We start from the raw sequence: 12661 nt of genomic DNA on the forward strand, positions 1-12661 counted from the left end.
CAATACACGGTCATTAATAAGTAGATTCTTACTGCATGCGACCGTACAGTTCCCTGTCTGTTACTATCACTGCTCAAGGAAGTTGCACATTATTCTGGCAATACTACTGTTCCCAAAAGAAGCTGTAGTTCAAAACAAGTCAACACACGCAGGGAACAGCGGCTCTTTTGGTGCCTACCTCTCTGTATGAGCACCTACTTGTCATTAGGTCTGCAGTCACCAAAACAGATCTTCAGATGAAAAAGCTTTCCTACTTGCATACAGCAAGGGGTTTAGCAATGGCAATTTTATTGGTAGGCGACTGGTTATCTAGATTAAGATGGGGCTTGCTAGGAACTTCACTAGTGTCTGTAGCAGAGAATTGCTAGGAATAAGGTAAATGCATGGTTAACAAGTTATCTTTCACAGAAGGAAAGGCGATCTGTAAGAACTGTTGATTCTTCTTAGGTTTGTCACGAGATTAGGGACGTAGTAAAAAAATTTATGCTGCTGAACAGAAATGTTCAGTATAGCCAGGAACCCTCAAATTTAATGAATTAAGGAAGGATAAAGATTTTCTTACAGCTGTAAGAGTATTTATTTATATCTCTCTCCATGTAGCTATATAGAGGCACAGATAGATTTTAAAAGGCCCCAAAAGGACCTGAAAATGTACTGAATTATACAAGTTACAATTAAAGTAAAATATATGGTATGTATTTATTATTAATATCCAAACCAAAGCAAACTGTGGTTGCAGTACAGCATTAACAGGAAATGTCCAGGCTATTAGTTGTTGAAACAAATATGACTGAGCTACTGCTTGGGAATTTTCAATATATCCCGCTGAGTTCCTGGTTTAAGTAGTTTAGAGTTTCTTCTTCCACACAGAAGGCATCTCCTTTTAAGCTCTTTTCCGTTGCTAATGCCTTATCTATTTAATTTGTATCAGGAATGATTTCTCCTCTCTTTTAACAACCTGCGTATCACAGCAACCTAATTAGTAGGCAAATATTTAGGAGAGAATTAAAAACACAGCACTGGGAACTGGACAGTTAGCTGATGAAAAAGCTCTCCTTGATCGTGCCAGAGCACATTCACACATGCACACACACACAAAATAGTGTTATAGGGACCAGCTTGAGCTGTAGGCGTTGTGATGACCATTTTAAGGAAGCAAATACCCACTTGTGCTAACATAGCTGGGGTTTTCTGCTGAGCAAAGGTCCCTCTTAGCTAAAAACTGTGCCTTAACTTATGGGAAAAACACAGTAAATTCCCTCTTTGGCAGAGACAAAGCAGAATGTAGTAGATTTTACAGTGACCTGCATGACTGTATGAAACTCTTCGTGCAGAGGAGGCGGTGATGGTCAAGTGTTACACAGTGGTTTCAGGGATTCAGCTCAGGTTCCTGTGCTACAAGTTCCTAGGATACTGGCTGCCCGCAGGCAGCTATGTTTGCGGAGCTCTAGCACCATGACCGCAGTGCCGAGTGGGAGCGGGGAGCTGGCAGCTCCGCTCACCCAGCTGGAGCAGGGCCCTGCACCCCTCCTGCCTCGCACGGGGAATCTCACCTGCTCTCAACCAAAGGCTTCTAGGCGCAAACGCTATAACAACTGTGGAGCTCACACACAGGAAAAACAGGAATGCGAAAGAGTGAATGGGGATGGGCACTGCTTTAAAAATAATCATCATAATAAAAACTATTACATTCTTCTGGCATGGTTAAGATCTAAATAGCCTCTGGGGGTAGTTCAGCTGGGTAGGGAAGCTGGGATTTTCAGTGTTCCCACAGCTGGACACCTCAAATGTACCATTTTTGTTTGACATGGCACATATTTGCATAAAATTAAAAAATGTGATTAGTCGGCCATCCTAACAAAGCGCTGGGCAGAGGGCAGCCCGGCAGGCAGCTGTGGGGTGCTGCACTTCCCTGCAGCAGCCAGGACAAGACCTTTCAAGAGCAGGCAGAGGAACTCAGCACAGGCTGTTGCAGAGTACTCGCTCCCCAGAAGTATTTTCTTCCCTCATTCAGAGTGGTTTCTGGCTCATCCTGGCCTTGGAGCTTTTAGTACATCTTTTGTTTCTCTTTAAATGTGTGTATGTGGTCATTATCCTTCTAAATATGACTAACGTGATCTCTTGTAGCTATTATCTTTCCACTTTTTAATCTCCTTTCTGAAATCTTTTTAATCTCCTTTCAGATAGAAGCCTTTCCAGGCTTCCATTAGCATTTCTGGCGTGTTGGGGACGTTATCTCCATGTGTGGCTGGTGACCATTCTGTAATTTGTGGTTGTACTTTGCTGGCACTCACTCGCAGCCTTGGAAGAGACCATAATCAAGGCTTTTCTGCAGGTCCCAGTAGATAATGTCAGCCCCACCTTCATGCCATAGTTCACTGCAGATGGGCACTGGGAGCATTAGCAGAAGATAGGACTTGTAGCTGGGCTACATGACAGCTTATTTGTGTTAAGCTGTTTCTCTGCTGAGACCTCTGAGGGACAGCTAGAGCCACATGGGTGCTGACCTTAGCGTTTAGCTGCTGCTTAGCCAATAAACTCTCTTTCCCTCGAGCATCCTCTCTTCAGCAGTCCAGACTCCAGGCATTTTCAGTCTCTGAGCTGAAGAGAGCATGGGTAACCTCGCAGTCCCCATCTCCCTTTGGGCACCTTTCCATCCCCAGGCCTTCATGCGCAGGTTGGGCAAGGGCCATCCCCACCCATTGCTGAGCTCATTTTAATATGTTCTTAAAACAAAAAGTGGATCAGATTTTTTTTTTCTTTGCATGTTGGCTCTTAAAATCCAACTTCAGTCCTCTTATTTTACATATTGCTGGTCGTCACTTCTTGGCGGGGGGATTATCACAGAAACTGTGTTTTCCAATGCCTACATATTTAGCTTGAAAATATCCTTGCCTTCACCCATGTAACAAGACTGGTTTAATTTTTCAGCTTAGTTCAGGGATATTCAGGGTCTCTGTGGTTTGTATTATGTGCCTTATTTTCCTGCTTTAGGAGATGGAATTATTTCAGCATAGGATGGGTTGTGACTGTGATTTATTTAAGCCCCTTTTTAATAGAGTATCACTGTGACAGCTTTTGGCACTGTTCCTCTGCTTCTCATGTTAAATTTGATTAAGCTGTTGTCACCATTACTTCACAGTTCATCCGTATTTACCTCTTGAATGCTCCCATGTAGTGCTTAGCCTTAAGTCAAGCATAGCCTTGCTCCCCAGGTTTAGTCCTAACTGCTCCAAGAAGCAGTTGGGTAAACTGGTGAGGGGCTGCTGTTGCAACTCATGGTTCATGGTGTTTAAACAGCTTGTGTGGTGGTAGGGAAAGACACCAGAGAGAGATTTGGGTTTTAGCTGACTGTCGTGTGCCTGCAATGATTTGTGCTTGGTACTTTTTTTCCAGGTAGGTGACGTGCATTATAACCTACAGGAGTAATTTTATTTCTGTGCCTCAGGACCTGTAGCTGTGAAGTTTCAGCAGGGCGGCTCTCAATCAGACAGGTGTTTTTTTCTACCATCCAAAGGTTTTAAAGCTGCTCAAAGAGCCGCTTTTTATGTTTAGCAGAAGCTCTAGAGGCAGCAGAGAGTGTATGGTGAACATACAATCCAGACAGCCCTCGCATTTGAAAGTGTAATCCTGGGCTATGGAGCAAAAGTCTGTTTGTGACAGCTACCATAGGAGGGTAGAAGATTCAGCTTCTACTAATTTACTCATTTAAAATCTAGTTTAATGCAGCTCTAAAAGGGGCTTGTACGCGAATGGCCAGGTTTTTGGTCCTGTCTTCTGCGTCATGCCATCTCTCTGGCTGTAAATGGCCAAAAGACAGTCCTCTGGCAAAGGGTTCGTCCTTTCTGGGCCAGCTGCTGTGCCACCGCTTGGTGGGACGGTCTTGTGGCAGGGAGAAAGCACTGAAGCTTCTCTGCTCCGCTGGTGTCAGGGGATCCCTGGGGACTTTGTGGAAGTGGATTAGGGAGGCTCTTCCTGAGCTGCTCCAGCTCATGGGAGTGTCAGGTCAGGGTCTGTTCCTGAGTGGGACTGCCCCAGCACTCCTGTGCTAGCCCACGACCCAGATGTCTGGGGGCAATTTTCCATCTCTCAGGTACAACTACTTCTCAGTCTTCTATTGAGCAGTGTTGCCAGAAGGATACACTTAGACAAGCTTTTTCTTTGAAAGAACAGTAGCACCTGTTGCAGTTAAAGTTGTATTTCTAAGTCTAAAAAATCCTACATGAGGAATAACTGAAAAATGCATTTCTTTGTTTTGGCTGAAACTTGGGTGTAAAGCTTTACTCCATTAGAGCTAGGAAGGCACTTAAGCAATTTACAGTTTGCATTTACTCACTGTAACTACACTCTCCACTTTGGTTTTCTGGATGTGTTTCTCAGCTCACAACATTTTAAATTAAAACTGAGCTGTGTCTCAGTTGCCTGCTGAGCACTGGTGTCATTTTGATCTGGTTGTTATGGCTGGACCAGGAAGCCAGTGTATAGGAACAGAAATCTTTTCTGATTCCCTTTCCTCCTAAGGAATACCTGAAAGCAGCACGGCATTGTTAGCTTTTTGTAACAATGTAATTTCTGCCTTCAAAATAATTTTTTCTATAGTTTGGCCATCATGGAAATAGGACCTTCCAATACTTCATTTTCCCATATGGTGATGTGATATGTGACATTTTTCTCTATTTTCTTTTTCTAGGCTGGCTCCCAACATAATGTCTCCACTTGTCAGTCCCCTGAAAGCATTAGTTCCGCCCTCCCTATTGCAGAAACACGGCTCTCCATCATCACACAGCCAGTCACCAAATGGGCAGCAATTTTCTGGAATATCAAATAAACCATACGCTCAATTTCAAAACCAGTCTGTGCAGCAGGGATCTCAAGGTAACTCCTCCCTCTATTTTTCTTTTTTCTTTTCTTTTTTTTTTTTTTTTTGTGACTTCCCTAATTGCTTTCTGTGGAGAAAGAGTTTATTTCTTTTTTTGCATTTTCAGCCAATACTGTCTTATTGAGGGACTGACAGCATTTCAGTGGGAACCCGTATTTCTAAAGTGGCTTAATATACATACAGAGTGAAACTTCCAGACCAGTGCATGCTGTGATATGTTGTCATAATAAGCAATGGGGAAAGCTATCACAACAACATATTTTTTGCATTTATTCATTTTTTAGGACATGTTTTCAAAATGGTCTTTACAAGAATGAATTATACCCTCAAATAACTTCTTCATTTAAAGATTAAGCAAAGTATTTAGTCCAAACTCACTCCTTGATTGTCAATAATGGATCACTGTGCACTTATCTGACTAGTCATTCAGCCTTCCATCAGCTTGGAGAGAGAGACTGCGCCAAAGCAAAGGCCATCTAGTCCCAAACACCTTGGCCAAGTCCTGCTTAGTCCACTGATGGTGATGTGCTTAGAAATGGGCTTAGGCAAAGACAAATTATCTTGCTATTTATTATTTGCAAGTTTGGCATCTGTATTATTTATATTACAATATGCACAGGCACTCTGTACAACTCTAGAGTGCCAGTGTGATTTGAGGACAAAGGTAGCAGCTAAGCAACTGCCCCACTGCTTAATTTAAACCTCAGCCTTTTTAATCAGGAGCTTATTTACCTGTTCTGGAGTTCTGCTGTGGGAACTAAAGTTTTTGCAATTTTTGAGGTATAAATTGGCAAGAGTTATTATTATCACAGATTCAGTGTCAGGAGCTTGTGTATTAAAGAAATATTGCTTGCTGCTGAAGAGTGGTAAATATTCACAATGAAGAAGGGTGTGGGACATCTCTCTGGTTGCAAGTATAACCAAGCATATAAGTTCATATAGGCAGATAACCAGCTTTCTGAAATGCGTTTCACAGCTGTACTGTCCTTTGTATAAGGGCATTTTTGGCTGGCAAAATACCGTATGTGATCAGTGTACTAGTGGGCAAAATAGGAGGTTTGCTCTCTCTCAATACATGCAAAGGTTAGGGCTGAAGCACAGGAGCTGAACACAAACCCAGTGAGCAATTCACAGCTGTAGTGCAGTTCAGTATCCCAACAGTTCCCTCTGCGCTTCATTCTCTGAGGAGCATTTTTGCTCCTTGGTTGGACTGACTTCGTCTGAAAAGTTAAAGTGTATTATATTAAATGATTTGTGCTGAAGGAAAAACTAACTCAACCTGATGCTCGACAGATTATTCAATTTAAAAAGATTAACTCTGTAAGGAAGAAGTGGCAGATTTATGATAGCATATAATGATATATGATTATGCTACTATAATGAGCTAAATAACTACAAACCACAAGAGGAAAGTTTAGCAGCTCATTACTATGGCAGAAACAAATGCATAGAGAGAACAAGTTTTGAACCACTTAAATAAATTGACTTTATTCCTTAAGAAAACCACATTTCCTTTTGAATGAGTTGTTGCTTTCTAAGTGTTATGTCGTGTGGTTTTGAAAAAGCAATCATTTTCCACTTTGGCCAAATGTTGAAGTATTATTATAAATTCATTATGGAAATAGTCATTCAAAAATCAATTTTGATTAGGAGCCTTTGAAATCAATTGATCTGTAACCTGTACTTAGCTGTACTAGCTCTACATTTTTTTTGCATCTCAGTTCATTAATAGCACGTTTTTCTAATTGAATCTGTAGTAATTTGGCAAGTTTGAAATTTTATTGAAAAAGGAACACTGTGTCAGTCTAGCTGTAGAATCACAGCATCATTTGAGTTGGAAAAGACCTTTAAAGACACAAACAGTATTGATCTGAAATTTTTAGAAGACAGCAAGCTTTGTCAAGCTGGTAGCAGAAATATTGGTAATGAAAGAATAAGCTGACATTATTTATATGTTTAAACCTAGTTGTAGTAAGATCACATGGAAATTATTACATGCTGAAAGAATTTGGCAGGCAATGGAATCCTGTAGTTATTAATACCTGACATGATTTGTTGTCAGAAATTTTATGGAATTTGAAAAGCTGAGATTTATTTACACATACATGTAAATGACATGACATAACAAGATGGCGTTTAATAGGCATATTCCAATTATTTGCTCATTACATCATTCATTTTAAAGCTGCTTGAAGTTTTCTAGGCTGTGCCTTAGAGAAACAGAGGCAGCCAGCGCACTGTGTGAAGTGGCTAACTGCAGCTTTTCTGTCACAAATTATTTCAAAGCAAAATTTTAACCAAATGTTATGTTTGGAACTCAGTTTATTCCTTTATTAACTGCTATATTTCTACATCTACTGTACATAAAACATTTAATAGTGATCATTTAAACTGACAGGACATTTAATAAATTCTTCACTTGAATATTAACCTCAGAAAATCTTTGATTTAAATCAAAACTGAAGGAAAACCTGAAATCCATGTGGAAAGAAAAATATTGCTGAAACACTTGCTGCCAGGTTGGTACTACATTCTGCTCTCCTAGAAGGAGCAGAGATGTTTGACCCAGACAAGCCTTCTTGCTTACTTCATATTTTAACCACTGAGAGAAGTCTTTTTTAAGAACTTGTGAAAAATACTCCATGTTTAGTTTACTCTAAAAAGCCATATGTGGCTGTTAATTGAACCATTGGTTATGGGATTTTAATCGTATGTGAATTCCTAATACTTTCTATGTAAAGCTTTTCAGAAAAATCTAAAGGAACCACAACCAACTGGCGTGAACCAAAAGCACCTTTGTTTCATACTGCATATTTTAAAAATGTGTAAATTGCACACATTGCATTGCCTACAAGCAATAAGTTTCATTTCCTGTGGTTGTGTAAAATGAATGAAACCTTATCTGGCAAGATACAAAAGTCCTTGTGATTGCTTTAACTCACATGGCCTGTCCGTCTCTTGTCTTGACTTCGGGTTTTGGGAACACAGCATTTAAGCAAGCTGGCAATTTTCCCTTTTTAGTAGTGTAAGAGATGCGTGAGGCTCAGATCCTCTGGAGCAGACTGACCGGCCTCTTGAGCTGTGCCAGGCTACTGAAGGCCGTCAGCAAGTGCCAGCCTGCCTGGTACCAAGAGAGGCTCTCCCATTGTGCCTCTGACTCAGCGGGTAGGAGTATAGAAAGTCTTATCATTTCTATGAAGCTAATGAAAAAGGAAGTAAGCTTTCTTGGCTTGTATCAGAAATGGGGTCACCAGCAGGTCCATGGAGGCTATTCTCCCTCTGTACTCGGCACTGGTGAGACTGCACCTCGAGTACTGTGTTCAGTTCTGGACCCCTCACCACAAGAAGGATGTTGAGGCTCTGGAGCGTGTCCAGAGAAGAGCAACGAAGCTGGTGAGGGGGCTGGAGAACAAGTCTTATGAGGAGCAGCTGAGAGAGCTGGGGTTGTTTAGCCTGGAGAAGAGGAGGCTGAGGGGAGACCTTATTACTCTCTACAACTACCTAAAAGGAGGTTGTGGAGAGGAGGGAGCTGGCCTCTTCTCCCAAGTGACAGGGGACAGGACAAGAGGGAATGGCCTGAAGCTCCGCCAGGGGAGGTTCAGATTGGATATCAGAAAAAAATTCTTCACAGAAAGAGTCATTGGGCACTGGCAGAGGCTGCCCAGGGAGGTGGTCGAGTCGCTTTCCCTGGAGTTGTTTAAGGAACAGGTGGATGAAGTGCTTAGGGACATGGTTTAGGGAGTGTTAGGAATGGTTGGACTCGATGATCCAGTGGGTCCTTTCCAACCTGGTGATTCTGTGATTCTGTGATTCATTATACTGTTCAGGTCACAAAGGTTAAAAGTCCCATTGTTAGTGTCATGGTTTGTTTTACCTGACCAGTCTTCCTGCTGCAACCCTTCCCTTCCTCACTCCATATTTTTTCTTTAGTCAGCTACCTGCATTTATCACACCTGTAACAGATCCCAACAGGAATAGCCCATTTCTCTGTGTTTTATTTGGGAAGCACTTAGCAGAAATTGGGACCTGGTGACTACAATGGTGCAATCACATTACTATTCTCCTACATTGCGTCTCTGCATTGGATAGCTTTGTGCTGCCTTCTCAAATTATCATAAAGCGATGCAGGGGGATGGATGCTGTAATCCAAAGAAGAATCTGATTGCTTATGGCAGTTCTTTTCTAGATTTCTGAGTCCAGGCAGTTTTTTGCCTCAGGTATTTTTTTCCTGAGCAACTAGCCAGTGTAACTTAAAATGCCTCAAAAGAAACACTTACCCACAGGTCTTGAGAAAATCCTGATCCAACCAGTTTCAATCCAGTTCTGTCACGCTTGGCTGTTCTCTGATTTTCTAAGCCACTGTGCCAGCCCTGTAGATCATAAAGATATTTAATTGGTTTAACAAAGGCAAGTCTGGGAGCATGACAGAAAGGCAGCAATTACAGAGACAGAGAAAATACACGTCATGCCTTCCCTACAAGTGATGTGTGTAGCAGACATTCTGGAAAAGGTTCAGTTTTTTCTCTAGCAGTGCATATAAGTGCTCTCTGCAACCAGTTCTACCTCAGCTCAAGCCAAGTGTCTCATTTTCTTTTGCTGCTCATCTCAAAAGGATCTATTTTTAGAAGGCTTACAGCAGGGCATGGGCATTCATGTTTTGTAAACAAAAAAGTCAGGATAATTATCAAAAGCCAATCAATAAAGCACTGTACCTAAAACCACATCAAAAGATGCCTCCGCTACCTCTCATAAGAGCCCTTTGGTTTTCTGAGCCAGACTCTCCAGGCGGTAAATACAAGTGGCTGCCTATTTATTCTGAGGAAGGACATGCATCATTTAATAGCTTTCCAAATTGCTGGGCCTTCTTCTACGTAGCAGTAAGTATGAATTGCTTTGGTGTGGGGTGCATAGTATCTTTATCTAATATAGTCATCCGTTAAGTACTTCATCAGTCATGGATATCAACAATTTAGGTATTTTGTGGTGGAGGATCGTAGGTTCTCAAGAAATGAATCATGTGATCCTTGAAGAATCTGCCAGAACACATACTAAACTGTGAAATTTTGGAGCACATCTTTCACCACTTGATGAGTTCATTGCATTTCTACTAGAGAGTTGCGTCACTCGGCCTTATTTATTACCACCTTAGAAAAACATAACCAGAAGAACAGACATGAGCCTGAGCCTTGCCTGGTGCTATCTGCTTGGTCAAACTTTGGTAGTAAAGGGAAAATGTAGGAAAAGACAGGAGATCTTTCTTAACAAGAAAAAGCTTAAACATTGCATGATTTGTAAGTGACAAATTCCACCCTGTGCAGCACCCAGGCACTCTGGTGATAGGCACAAGTATTTCATTTATAAGCAACAGACTGAATAGCTGCACAACTGGCCCAGCAAGCCAAGCCTTCCACTACTGAGCAGAGCTCTGCTGACCTCTGGCAGCTGAAGATCTGGTTTTGTCTGTGTTTGACTGAACTATACTTGGAGCTTTTGCAGTAGTTCCTCAGGAAACGTTTCAGACTGAGTGAGACCAAGGGAATAAAGGTATCAGCTTTGTATTTTTCCTGGCAATTAGAGGAAAATCCTGATGACACATTCTACTAAACATTAAGCCTGACTTGGTTGACTTCAGTCATGTATAAGGGAAGAGTGTTTTTTTCAGAAGGGACTTTCAGAGAAGGTAGGAAAAGGGATAGTTAATATGAATGTGCAATTAGTGTGCAATGCACCTGGAATGAGGAAGAGGTTATTGAAGCAGAAGGAACAAAGAGAATCAAGTCAGGCCACGGTTGGTGTGGCAATCTTGTGGCATGCTTTTAGGTCATCCTTATGGGAACAAATAACATTTTCTTTTAGGATGTTAGCACAGACATGCGCATTATAAAATTCAGTGGTTGTGTCCAACTCATTCACAACATCTGCTTGCAAAACCCAAACTGCTGGTCCACTCGTAATGCGATGCTTTTTTACAAAAGGCAGGAGATAAGAGATGTGGGGGCGCAAAAGTCCACACAGATTTATATCAGTACTTTTCAGAAGCAAGAGCCTCAGTCTTCACCTTATGTCCATCTGCAGTCAGTCCTGCACCTCTACTTCAATTTTTGCCTGAAGGGGGCCTACAGGAAAGCTGGGAAGGGACATTTTATAAAGGCATGGAGCAGTAGGACTAGGGAGTATGGCTATAAGTTGGAGAGGGGTAGGTTTAGACTAGACATAAGGAGGAAATTCTTAACAATAAGGGTGGTGAAGTACTGGCACAGGTTGCCCAGAGAAGTTGTGGATGCCCCATCCCTGGAGGTGTTCAAGGCCAGGTTGGATGGGGCTTGGGCAGCCTGGTCTGGTGGGACGTGTCCCTGCCTATGGCAGGGAGTTTGGAATTAGGTGATCTTTAAGGCCCCTTCCAACCCAAACAATTCTATGGTTCTATGACTGTGGCCCCCTGCGTTCATTGAAAGGGGTTTAATTTGAAGTAAGAGCAGTCTGAAAAAGGAGAAGTTTAAGGTACTCTTAAAGATATTTCAAATAAATAGTGCTGTCTCCAGTAGTGCATAACGTGCACTGGATGAGAAGGACTTCACTCAAGTGAAAACAAAGCAGTGCTATTAATTTAAATATTGCATTATTGTATTTAATTTAAAAGGAATTAATTATGGACACATTCCCTTACAAACTGAGTGTTCTAGACCTGATCCAGTGGAATACTTACTACTTAGCTTTGAACACAAGTGGGCTGCTGACTGCGTTCAGCTGATTTATTGCTTGAAATGAAGCACATCCTTCAGATTTTTGCTTGATATGGATCGCTGTCCACAGCACATTGTGGGACCGAGTCTGATGTAGCTTTTATATTCTAATGCCGTATAGAATAGTGTGATCATTTTCCCATGGTCAAAATTGAGGAACTAAAAACCCCCACAATTATAATGGTATACAGTGACAGAAACAGAGCTAATACTGTTGCAGTAGTGTTAAACTGTGTGTGCAATATCTGTTTTCAGGTTACCAAGGCAGCTTTCACTCAATACAAAACTGTTTCCACTATGGAGACTGCTACAGAACAATGGACCAGTCTGTCACCAGTGACGTGCTAACAGGAGAATCCCATTGCTTCAATCCTCTGAGACAGAATGGTTATCACATACTCAATGCACCTTTAGCTTCAACAGGTAATTTATTCCATCTATAAAGAATTATCCATATGATATTTTTAGCAGGATGGTAAAAGAACACATTTTATAGTCTATGTTATTACAAAAATATGTTTGCATAAAAAATCCAGTCCCTGAAATTCATTTGTATCTATAAAAATTCCAGAAGGGAAGCAAATTTGTTTTCGTTAATCCTGTATTTGTCTGGTGGACAAATTCTCCTTTTGTTCTGCTGGATGTCACAGGCTATATACACGAACCAGACACTTCTCCCATGTACCGTGGGCTGTTTGTTGTACGTCTTGTCAGGTATGCTCAGGCAGGCTTTTATAGTCAGACCAAATTTAAGAAGGTCATTAATACACCTCTGAAAATAGCAGCAGCAGGAATTGCTGTCCATCTAAGAATAAAACGGTGGCTCTGTTTTGCAATGCCAATGTTTGCCAAATGAAAAGGCATTGCTTTGATAAAGTCAACTGAAAATATTAGTTAGTTTCTTTTTGTTTGGGAGTTGCTCTGTGCTGTTGCACATTTATAGCAATTGTATGTTCCCATTTAGCTACATCTTTGCATAATAAATACTTTGGAACAAGCTGTTATAGCTGGATTACTATAGTATTTCAATATTTAAGTA

The 12661-nt window shown here is 41.3% G+C and overlaps 2 protein-coding genes across 7 annotated transcripts in view; one reads left to right on the plus strand and one right to left on the minus strand.

Moving 5' to 3' along the window:
- GLIS1 (GLIS family zinc finger 1) overlaps positions 1–12661 on the plus strand; it is a 203957-nt gene that overhangs the window by 187842 nt on the left and 3454 nt on the right. For all 3 annotated transcript variants that reach the window (XM_054073241.1, XM_054073242.1, XM_054073243.1), the window contains 2 exons: positions 4691–4875; positions 11878–12045. In XM_054073241.1, coding sequence (XP_053929216.1) covers positions 4691–4875; positions 11878–12045 — 353 coding nt within the window. The remainder of the gene's footprint in view (positions 1–4690; positions 4876–11877; positions 12046–12661) is intronic.
- DMRTB1 (DMRT like family B with proline rich C-terminal 1) overlaps positions 1–12661 on the minus strand; it is a 64555-nt gene that overhangs the window by 3519 nt on the left and 48375 nt on the right. For 3 of the 4 annotated variants that reach the window (XR_008451033.1, XR_008451032.1, XR_008451031.1), the window contains 2 exons: positions 9157–9249; positions 5153–6099 (listed from right to left, as the gene is read on the minus strand). The gene's annotated coding sequence lies outside the window, so the exon portion shown is untranslated. Of the gene's footprint in view, positions 1–5152; positions 6100–9156; positions 9250–12661 lie in introns of those variants that run through there. The other variant, XM_009560683.2, reaches the window with a different exon arrangement.

This window comes from Cuculus canorus, chromosome 8, assembly GCF_017976375.1.
Source record: "Cuculus canorus isolate bCucCan1 chromosome 8, bCucCan1.pri, whole genome shotgun sequence".
Lineage (NCBI taxonomy): Eukaryota > Metazoa > Chordata > Aves > Cuculiformes > Cuculidae > Cuculus > Cuculus canorus.